Source organism: Gossypium hirsutum, chromosome D12, assembly GCF_007990345.1.
Source record: "Gossypium hirsutum isolate 1008001.06 chromosome D12, Gossypium_hirsutum_v2.1, whole genome shotgun sequence".
NCBI lineage: Eukaryota > Viridiplantae > Streptophyta > Magnoliopsida > Malvales > Malvaceae > Gossypium > Gossypium hirsutum.
In genome coordinates this window covers 45386219-45397585 of record NC_053448.1, presented here as the reverse complement: position 1 = coordinate 45397585, position 11367 = coordinate 45386219, and the positions used below count along the sequence as shown (strand labels likewise).

The following is an 11367-nucleotide window of genomic DNA, read 5'->3' as shown; positions in this document are numbered from 1 at the left end:
GGCCGTATGTATTCGGGTTTGGGCTTGGGTCAGATTAGGTTTGGGCTAGCTGAAATTTGTAAATGAACTGCTATTGGATTCTTTTTTAATTTGGTTTATTTTATTGGTTTATGGGCCGGGCAAAAATGGGCTCTTACAAGTGTGCGCTAGAATGACATGGATGTAGCGCAGTGTCGAAGGTAGACAAGTCGCCTTTGACTGACTTGGGTTGTACTGTGCCTTTGTCGCAGCGATCTCTGACCAACAAAGTGGAGCTGTGTGATGGATGTGTGCCGTGCTTCTGTGGAGAATATATAAAAACTACAATTAAATAATTTCGAAGAAAGAATAAGGTTGTGTTTAGTAGTGTTTTTTAGAATCACTTTTGATATGAAAAACACTTTTGAAGTAAAAGGAATGCTAAACAAGCAACATGTGAAGGAAAATTTTAGTTTTTTAAAAGCATTTTTCCTCAAATCGAGAAGGAAATTTTTTTTAGCTTTTCTCTCCCAAAAGCACTTTTGACATCTTAATTATGTTTTCACCCTCCAACACATGGTACTTTCCCTTCTCTAGTTAATTGCTTAAAAATATTTAAATTTTATTTCTCATATATTAAAATATTAATAACAAGTTATGATAAATTATTTTCTATATTCTTATTAAAATATCATAATATTAACTAATTTGAATATTATTTAAATGCTTTTTGTTACTTTATAGCACCATGTTTGAAATGGAGATTTTATTTATTAAAAACACTTTTTGACAACAATACTAAACACTAAGAGTTTGTTTGTTTCATTGAAAATGAATTTCGGAAATTGATTTGTGGAAAATGAAATACTTTCCTGGAAAAGTTAATATTATCTGGTGTTTGGATGAATCTGTATAAAATATTGTCTATTGTTTAACAGATTTCTTAAAAATATTTCATAAAAGTTATTTTCAATGAAACAAACATACATTTGAGATTTTCTTATCTTTTCATTGTTTAATTGAATTTATCTTTTATATATATATATATATATTACATTGCCTTTGCATATATTAAAAATATTTTGTTAAATTCAGGTTTATTACAATGTCATTTTTTAGTTACATGACTATCAAGTGAGTTTTTTTTTAAATGTGACATCAACATTAAAAAAAAATTAACAATGTCAATAATTGAACTTAATTTTCAAATTTGAAAAGTGGAGGGACTAAATTCTTGATAATAAGCATACAGAGACTAAATTGCATTTGTGAAGAATACATAGACTCATGGCATATTTTAACTTTTATACTACAAAATATTTATTATTAATATATTTATAATTGTAATAAATATTTATTGTTAAAATATTAATATTGAATATATTCAATAATATGTGAAGAATATTATTTAAAATTATTATTTTTAAAATTTATTATTAAATTAAAATTGAAATATTAAATAATTTATTAAAATAATTAATTATATTAATTATATAATAAATTATGAATATAATTAATATAATTTATTATATGACTAAATATAAATGATTAAATATGTAAGTTTAATAATATTCAAAAATATAATATTTTATATTAATATTTTAATATTTTTAAATATTTTTAAAAATTAAAATAAATTTATTATCAATATAATAATATTAAGCTTGATTTAAGTTAATTTTTTTATAAAAATAAAATTACTTATAAAGGAGTTCTTTTCCGAAAAATGAGTTACGCTTTTCAAAATGACAAGTCATTTTACTAAAAAAAGAGAGCTTATTTTCTGTTGACCTATAAGTCATTTTACTGAAAAATGGCTTATTTTCGGTTGACCTGTAAGCCATTTTATGTTGACTTGTGAAACAAACACAAAACACAGAAAAATATAGAAAATATTTTTCGTAAAACTTTTTACATGTAAACAAACGGACTCTAATTTTAAACTAAAATTTTCAAAAATACTTCTCAAAATCACTTTTTTAAAGCGTTTCTCAAAAATAATGTTAAACTAGCCCTAAAGCATATTGGTTTCAATTAGAAGCAGAGCAATTGTAGTCTCTCTTTCAATATTTGATAAATTATATCTATTTGACTTGTGGCTCAATTAAATTTAAAGTAATTATTTTTCACCCATGGATGTACCTTAAAATTAAGAAATTAATTGAAAATAATAATAAAAGAGTCGTAGTAATTAGTTTTATAATTGTTGAACCTAAAAACTGGAAACTCACATGAAAAGCAGCATGATGAATCCACTATCTCAGTTCATTTTATGATTATTACATGGAAGAAGCATGGGTGTTAACATTAATTGCTAACATAATTTAGTTATTCATTTAACTTACAATGCAGTTGATGGTGGCATACCATAAAGCAAAGTCTAAGCCTAAAAATTATACCCATCCTTGCATCATTTGATATAAAAGCAAATCCGGGGAATCATCATCATAAAAGTGATCGTAAGGCAAGGGCATATCAAACCCACCCCTTCCCAAGGATGATGATGGATAACCATCTTGATTGTAGACGTTGTCTGCTACAAAGGGTTCACTCCAGAAATCTCCTCCGCCTCTTTGATCTTCATATATTTCTGTAGAAGAATAAGAAGGAGGTTCTACAGCAACGCCACTGAGATTTAAGTTGGATGTATATCCACTGTCAATTGGGGGAGGGCTGAAGGAGGAGAATTCAGTAGAGGATGATGTTGTTGGAGACAAGCGTGAACTCTCTAATATCATGTTGGGGGGAGTATCAAAAACCATGCTTTCACCTTCACCTTCCCAACTATGGGCGGACTCACTTTGGGAATCTGTAGATGATGTTTGATTTCGCTTCGCACGAGTCTTCAGACGAGCGTGCCAATGGTTTTTTATTTCATTATCTGTTCTTCCTGGCAAACGTGCAGCGATCATCGACCATCTGTACATATTCATGCTTTTTTTAATTTTCTTATACCAGCAATATGACGATTGCATGCTTGCATAAGGCTCCACTAAATTATTCTTTAGGAAAAAAATACCACCTTGGTTAAATCAAATTTCGCATAGGTATTTGAAATTTTTGGGTTTAAATTCAGCCTGATAATTGTTTTCGTATGAGCAATTGTTCTCATGTTTTGGGCTTAAACTTTTTTTTTATCCAAATTAATTTTTAAATTATATATGAAAATTGTTAAAAAAGATTTTAAAGATTAAAATAAGTTTGTGGCTATAATTTATTAAATCTTAAAAGATTAAATGATTTTAGAATTCTAGTAATCTAGATTATCCATCAATTAACACAAACTATAGCTATAATTTTGAATTCTAAATCACTTAGGGTCTTAGTTGATAAATTTTCTTCTTTTTTTAACATACGAGGTGGATAGGGATAAGATTCTCGCTCTCTCTCTTGAAAAAAGATTGTATCTAAGTTAGCATAACCAGCTAGATGCTAAAACTGGATCTAACCTATTTCCGTATTCTTGGTGTAATTTCATGATCAAAGCATCTTCTTCTTCGGTGTAGTTTCCATGCTTTACATCAGGCCGCAGGTAATTCATCCACCTTAATCTGCAACTCTTTCCGCACCTTTCAAGACCTGATGAATATTTAGCCAAATTAGATGATATTATGAGCAAATTAAAACCAAACACATTAGCCAGCCAAATAAATTTGCAAATTTGGCGAAAGCAAATCAATGCAATTTTAGTCAAAAGACAAGAAACAAATTAAAACCAGAAAAAAACAAAACAAGGAAAAGAAAATTGAGGGAAAAAAAACAATCTCCAAAATCCAACCATAAACCTTTGATTTCATAATTGAGGTGAAAAACAAGTTAATATGAATGAAATCTAGAAAAGATTAGGTTAAAACTCCATAGCTTTCTCCATAAAATCATGGGGATGGGAGTGCATTGTAGATATTTGAGTAATGAAGTGGAAAAGTATATATTTACCAGCATACTTGGGTAGTTCACGCCAGTTCCAATGACCAAATTTTTCTATATAAGAACGTAGTTTATGATCTTCTTCCGGACTCCATGCACCTTTCTTCATTCCATTTTTGTCATAGAAAGGAGCCCTCACCATCTTCCTTTCAGCTTCTCTTCTCTTTTCTTCTCTTCAAGTACTCGAATAGCACCAAACACTAAGCTAATGAGGTGTCATTTATATGGCGCATGACCCTGTTTTGAAAATTAAATGCGTTTAGACAAGTAATATGGACTTTGAGCCCCATATTTATCATATATACTAGTAAAGATGTACCCTAGAATTATTAACTCCATATATGGAGGAACTGGGCCCCTTCGTGGAGTTACTTTGAGGATATGAAAGAGTGAACGGGGAGACTTCAAAAGAGTCAGATGAGGAAATGACAATATATGTGAATTCAGTAAGGGGGAAATTTCTAGCCGAGTAAAGTAAATCCTGGTCGATCCCTCTTGTCCACCCATGTGGGGCTCCAAACTAGAAAAAGTATCAAACTATTTCCTGGATACAAAATTGATGGTGTTATATCCCTCGTGAATCACGACTCGTTTTTGTCTGTTTTCTACTTCTTTTTCAAGTTCACATGCATGCGTTTATTCTTTTTGGCACTATGCCATTGACCTTAGCAGCGTATCTAATAGAGCTTGGTATCTGCATATATTCACTCATTTTTCTTTCTCGACATGAATATATCCCTCCTTTGCCTCCATTTTCCTGCCTACCTTATTCTGAATATTGGATGCTATTAGAATTTTGGTGTATAGTTAAAGAACCAACTTACATTGCATGGAGTTATATAGCTAGATATGAGTGGGAGCCAACAACGCCTGTTTCTGTTTAATCACACAAGCAATTCTGACGATTATGCTGCAATTGTTCATTAGTCTGCTACTCCAACAATAAATGTTTGCATAGTGAGCATATATTCATCAAACACTTTCTGCTCATAATAAATATTGACCTAATAAAAAATGACTTTGTTGCTTTTCTATTTATTTCTCATCAAACTCTAGCTATGATCCAATAGTACATGACTTGTTCAAGGTCAAGGAGCAAGCAAACAGAAAAACCTAATGCAGCATGGAATTATGTCATTGATACAAGCTTTAAGTCATATTTTCAGAAATTAAAATTCCAATATTAATAGTATTTGTGGTTTTGATTGATATGAAAGAATTTAGAGTGGAATATATGCAAATAAATATAAATATAATTAAAATTTAAGCAAATATATAAAACCCTAGGCCTAGGATTTGCTTTCATGCATAGCTCCCGCCTTTATAAAATTACACATCCTCACCTGTTTTATAGTATTAATTACAGATGTAACTGTGTGAACCCCAATGCTTTGACCATAACTGCAGCTGTAAACTACACATTGGATGCTACAAGTCATTAATCACATTTTTACCACCCAAATTAACTCAATTATTGGCTTGGTACCTTATGGACATGGCATTGTTTATTCACGCAAATAAATAATTTTAAAAAAAATAAAAAAAAGTTGATAAACAAATTTAAAATTAATTTCTGTTATTGTCAACTTTAATTAAGATTTAAAATTGTAACTAAAATCTTTGGTAGTATAAAAAAGAGGTGCAAAACAATGATAAGAAGGGTAAGAAGTCAGATCAACGCGTTGCCTGACTGTTGGTCCTTCTTCATGCTCAATAAATACATATACACCATTTGATCCACATGCTGAAATAGCATTTTCAGCATTTTCCCACTGCTAGAATATTTTTTTTTAATTTCTAGTGGGTTGATTTGTTCAACTACAATCCAACAAATGGCCTCTTTTAAAACATATCCTTGTGGTGATTACATCTTATTTTCTTTTTATCGACAAAGTGTACTTGTTTGGGTTTGGCTGTCGCCTGCTGGTTTTGCACTACACATTGGAAATAAATAAATAAATCAAATTTGAAACCAAGGTGATTAAGTTGATTAAAAGATTAAAAGGTGGTCCATGAACACACATTGCAGCGGACCACATTCACGGTAAGATATTAACACCACTGTCCTCATCCCAAGACAAAAAACCGTGGCCCCTACTCCCTACTCCGCGATTATTAACACCACATTCCCGCTTTAAACTTCACCATCATCTTCTTCTCTCTAAATTTTTCGTTATTATTAAGTCGAGGTTTTATACTTTACGGACAGTACATGAAATCATTGTGCAGACTATACTATTTGATTGGTTAAAATAATATTAAGGAATATTTCCGCATATTTATTTTACATTTTAATGTTTTTGTTAACCTTTTTTTTTATTCTCAACCAAATGATTTTTATTAACATATTTGTAGTGGTTTTGTAGTTACATTGCAACTCCAAATTGGTTAAATAATTTAAATTTATAATATACCAAAATATAAAATTAAAATATATTTGAGTAATATGCTATTAGCCTGCCTTTAATTGATATTTAAAATATTAAAATTAAATAAATGAGATATGTTGCGGTTTCTTAATTTTATTTATGGAATTAAAAAACTCAATGGTCAAAATACCAAATAACAATTCATATAAAAAATAAATATTGTGATAAACTAATAAAAAATTCAACTGAAAATGTAAAACATACAGGAAGAGAACAAAACTCTAATAACAATGCGACTATTACGACTTGAACCTAAGTCACACCTGAGGCAATAAACTCAAGCTAACACAATGAAAAATAAAACTTTATAATTGAATAAAAGAAACAAAAATTTTAATTAGTGTCTAATGAGAAACATTAAGAAATAATTATTGTTATGCAAATTAATGAGTAATGATAAACATAGTAATACAAATTATTAAAAATTGAAAAGATTTATAATTCCAATATTAAATTAACAAACTGAAACTTTATGAGTGTTTACGTAGAGGAATTAAAGAATAATAGGCAAATGTAAAACCTACTGCTCTCCGACAAGTTATTACAGGGCCTGGGATAGTATGGAAGCGTGGCCATCAGAGTCGCCTTTCAAGTTTTTTGATTTACACGTCATTGTTCATTGCAGGCAGGGGCAAAGAAATAAAAGAAAAGGGCCCTCATTTTTTTATTTTATAATTATTTTGCAAGGGACCTCAATTTCTTATTTCGCTGAGTATCTCAAAAATATCAACAGGTTTGAATCTGAAGTAATAAGATAATATTTGCGTAATTATTTATTTTTAGTTAATTCAAATTAATTATACCAAATTTATGTCAAGAGCATTGGGAATATTGAATTAAACTTTGTGCACGCAAGTCTAAATTATTAAGAGAGTAATTTTTTAATATAATTTTTAAAGTTTTAACCATTTCATAATTCTTCAATTGAATTAGTATCTAATTTATTGACAGATATTTAAATAATAGGAGAGATATTTTTAGTTTTCAATACCAATTAATAAAAACAAATTATATTCCGTAAATCTAAGCGGTGAGTTAATTTCCACATGTTAAATACATATGTCATGGATGATTCCAGGAAATGGAAGGTGTGTGAGCTAAGCAGGTGATGTCAGCTGCTATGATGAAGCAGGGAGAACGGCATTTTGGAATCTTTAGATGACGAGGAAGATAAATGTGTAAATCTCGATTAGATAATTTTATTGTATTAATTGCTATTATTAATGCACTACTTGCCCTTGGAATTGCACTCGATTATTATTTTAGCATTTAAATTTGTTTGGTAACTTGAAGTTTTCGATCGCGTTAAAAAAAATTACGTGCATATTAAGATTATTAAAAATCTGGTTCAACTTGTTTGATCTCCTCATTTAACCAGTTCGTATCAGGTCTTGAGTCAACTAATTCAAACCCTTCTGTAGATCAATGCCCTAATCGATTCTCGATCCAATTCAATTCAAACAATCTTGTAATTAATTCTAAAAAAAAGTATAGGTATGAAGTTGATATGCCTACCCTCCTTTTTGTAGAACAAAATCCAAAAAACAATGAAATTGAAGAACAACACAAAAAGACATAATTCTTTTGAGCTGCATGGTGATATAAAAACACCATCAACCACTAGTAAGGAGGATAAAATTTAGTTAAGAAAAATCATACAACCAAATAATAATTTACAAGAGAAAAGAGCATTAAGGGATACTTTGGATGTTCAGTTATTTCTAATGAAGTACGTTTACTCTTAATTTTGGTATAGTCGTTCCATATATACTTGTTGAGATGACAATAAATTTAGCCAACGAAAGATCTTTCAACGCATTGGTGAGGAATATTTTTATCACCAGTAAACAAAAAACAACTACAGTGGGTAATATTTTTACCACTTTATCCTTCATATAGATGTGAAAATAAGACTTTTGGGTATCCAAATAAGTAAATTATCAATGTTATTATTATATAGCAATTAAATAAATTTTATTCTTTTATATGTTGATGTAGTAAATATATAAATTTATCATAAAATATATGTTTATTGTCATAATTATTTTAATATTTACTATAAATATATTTTAAAACAAATATATAAATAAAAGTTAATTATAAATAAGTAGATATATGAAGTATATGTAATGTAATTGTTTGTTAATAAAATTTTTGTTTTAACATAAACAAAAAAATTAATATATATTATTTAATATGGAATATAATTATTTAATTTTTATATATAATTTAATCTAATTTAATATAATGTCTTTAATAGTAATTTTTTATTCTCATCTCATTGCTATAGTTGTGTTTGAATCCAAACACACACCCCTACTGCTGTTTTTAATCTCATCGTTACAGTATCCAATCTCACCGCTATAACAACTAATCTCATTGCCATTGCTATTTTTAACCTCACCGGAAGTAAACACACCGCCCATCCAAACTAAGCTTAATAAATATATTGCGAAAGACGAATTGAGTTCCAAAAGCAGGGCAGTTGTGATCAAACCCCTCTACATATGTCTTGCATCTCTTGTTGTCATTTGCCAAATAGAAGTCTGAAAGATAAATCAATAAAATCAAAAGGAAACAAGATTTGGAGCATGCTTGATGGGAAACTTTCATATTCTAAGTCCCTGCTATTGCACAACATTTCACTCCGTATGGATATATTTTGAAACTTGAAGAAATTATAGACCCATAGCCAGTTACTTCAATCTTATTTATATTTCTACCAGGATCCTTTAGCCATTGACAACAATATCATTAGCATAATCTAGTTTGAGTACAATTTCCTCAAAATATATGTAATTAATTAATATTATATTTGTTTGATGATTGAATTGATAGAATTCATAAATATTGTGGGTTAAATTTATTAAATTATTTAAAGTTAAGATCAAATTAACAGGATGTGTAAGTCTGAATGACTAAATGTATTGTTATACCGACACCATCATTCAACGATGAGTAACTAAAACAAAAATAATTTAAAACATTAATGATACAGTTAGAATAATTAATAGTATAATTTACCTATAAAAAAAAACTAAAATTCCTTCGGCCTTTGTTGAGGATAGACTGTTGACAAGCATATCCCTTGAAGCCGCAAAATTACGATAAGGATAAGAAGAGGAATACACGTGCCCCTTCCTGATTTCAACACTAACATCTATCAAAGATCAGAGCTCTTTTTTCTTTTAGCATAATCATTTATTTCCCCATTTTAATCATTTATTTGATTTTTTTAATATTTAAATTTCTATATTTTACCGAATTACTTCAAAATAAAAAAAAGTTAATTCTTTTAACTTTATTGATCGGCAATTTAATTAACTTTTTAAAATTTAAAAATTTCAAAAATATATAAAAATTATTTTAAAAATCATTAAAATTATTAAAAATATATATTTTAATATTTTTAAATTAAAAAAATAATAGAAATATTGACATATCAAAGTTAAAAAATATTTATTTTTTTGTCTATTTAAGGTGATTTGACAAAAAAATATAAATAAAGAAATAAAAAAGACAAAAGACAAAAAAAATAAATAAAAAACTAAAATAATTTTGAATTTGTAAAGATAATGGGTGAAAAGAGTCATTATGCCTTTTCTTTTTATTCGATTAGAATTAAAAAGCATGGGCCCTAAAATTGACGAAGACCCAAAAGTAGTTTTCATGGCTTGTCTAGTCACTCCTTTGGTAAACTCAGGGGCACGTGATTACCATTGTCAACACGTCAGCCAATGACCCAAATCTTTTCTCACTTGCTCCAGTCAAGACAAATAAGGCTTAGCATCGCGTTTCAAATGTATTTCTCACGTCAATTCAACTTTTTACATTACTTTTTTATGTAGATAATATTTTTAACACATTTAATAATTTAAAATAAAAAATTACTTTAAATTATAAAAACATGTTTGGTTTTTTTTATATATTTAAATTAGAGTACTATATTTAATATTTGAAAATTTATTAAAAAAAATATTCTTATGTTTTTATACGTTTAAACTAAGGTTTATTCATTTAAAGTTAAAAACTCTTGTTTTCAGTTGATTGAATCTTAGCTCGATCGGGTTTGAATGCGTTGAACTGGATTGTCTTCCTATTTAAGAGTTGAAGAGAAAATATGAGTAGTTATAAACATTGTATCAAAAAGAGTAGATAGGACAAAAACCTATAATGAAATCAATGTTTAAAAAAAAAACTCTTATGTTTTTATCATTTTCAGTTCTATAAAAAAAAATTAGTGAAAACATTGAAAACAATTTTTTTAGTTTTTGTTCAGTTTTTAAATTTTTTTTTATTTTTACTTTCTATTTTCATATATTATTTTTTAATTTTGAAAACTGGAAAACATGTTTGATAAATAGAAAGGGTTAATGGCAAAATTTATCCCTGCAATTTATGAAATCTTTCAATGTGGTACCCCTATTTTTAAAAATGTTCAATATGATATTTGAAATTTTAGTTTCGTTTACCAATGTGATACCTCCCTCTAATGACCTTAAAATCTAACAATGTTTGACACGTGGACCAATCCTTAGATGCCACATGGCATAATTTATCATGTCATAAGTATTGCATATAAACTTGCTCATGGGTGGGGCTACTTGCCTAGACCTGAGGGTCCGCTTGAAAAATAGGAGGGTTTGGACAAAATACGAGGCACAAAAAAGGTTTGGGTAAAATTTAAGGCCTATTTTCTATATGGGTCGGAGCTTGGGTAAGATTTTTTGGCCCGAGCTTGACCTGATCCGACCCAAATATATTATGTTATAAAAAAATTATATTAATTATATATCTTTTTATATTTATATTGAATCACTAACTCAATAACAATTAAACTCATTACCCAAAACTCAAAAAAAAAAATTACCCAACTAAATAACTCAACCAAAAATATAAAATTTTAAAAATTATATTTAATACAATAAAATATTTATTATATTTATTTGTGTTTTTTAATATAATAAAACATTTATTATATTTATGGTAATGTTTTTTAATATAAATATTTTTTAATGTGTTAAAAAACTTTTATTTTAGTTTTTTTTAGTGT

At 28.3% G+C, this 11367-nt stretch overlaps 1 protein-coding gene across 1 annotated transcript; it reads right to left on the bottom strand.

Annotated features, from left to right (window-relative positions):
• Positions 1-2205: 2205 nt before the first annotated feature.
• On the bottom strand, positions 2206-4291 carry LOC107946142 (transcription factor MYB10). The gene is made up of 4 exons (XM_041106871.1): positions 4205-4291; positions 3895-4122; positions 3408-3537; positions 2206-2877 (listed from the first exon to the last, which is right to left on the bottom strand). The coding sequence occupies exons 2-4, from the start codon at positions 4025-4027 to the stop codon at positions 2352-2354; spliced, it is 789 nt and encodes a 262-aa protein (XP_040962805.1). The 5' UTR covers positions 4028-4122; positions 4205-4291; the 3' UTR covers positions 2206-2351.
• Between the last annotated feature and the right edge of the window lie 7076 nt (positions 4292-11367).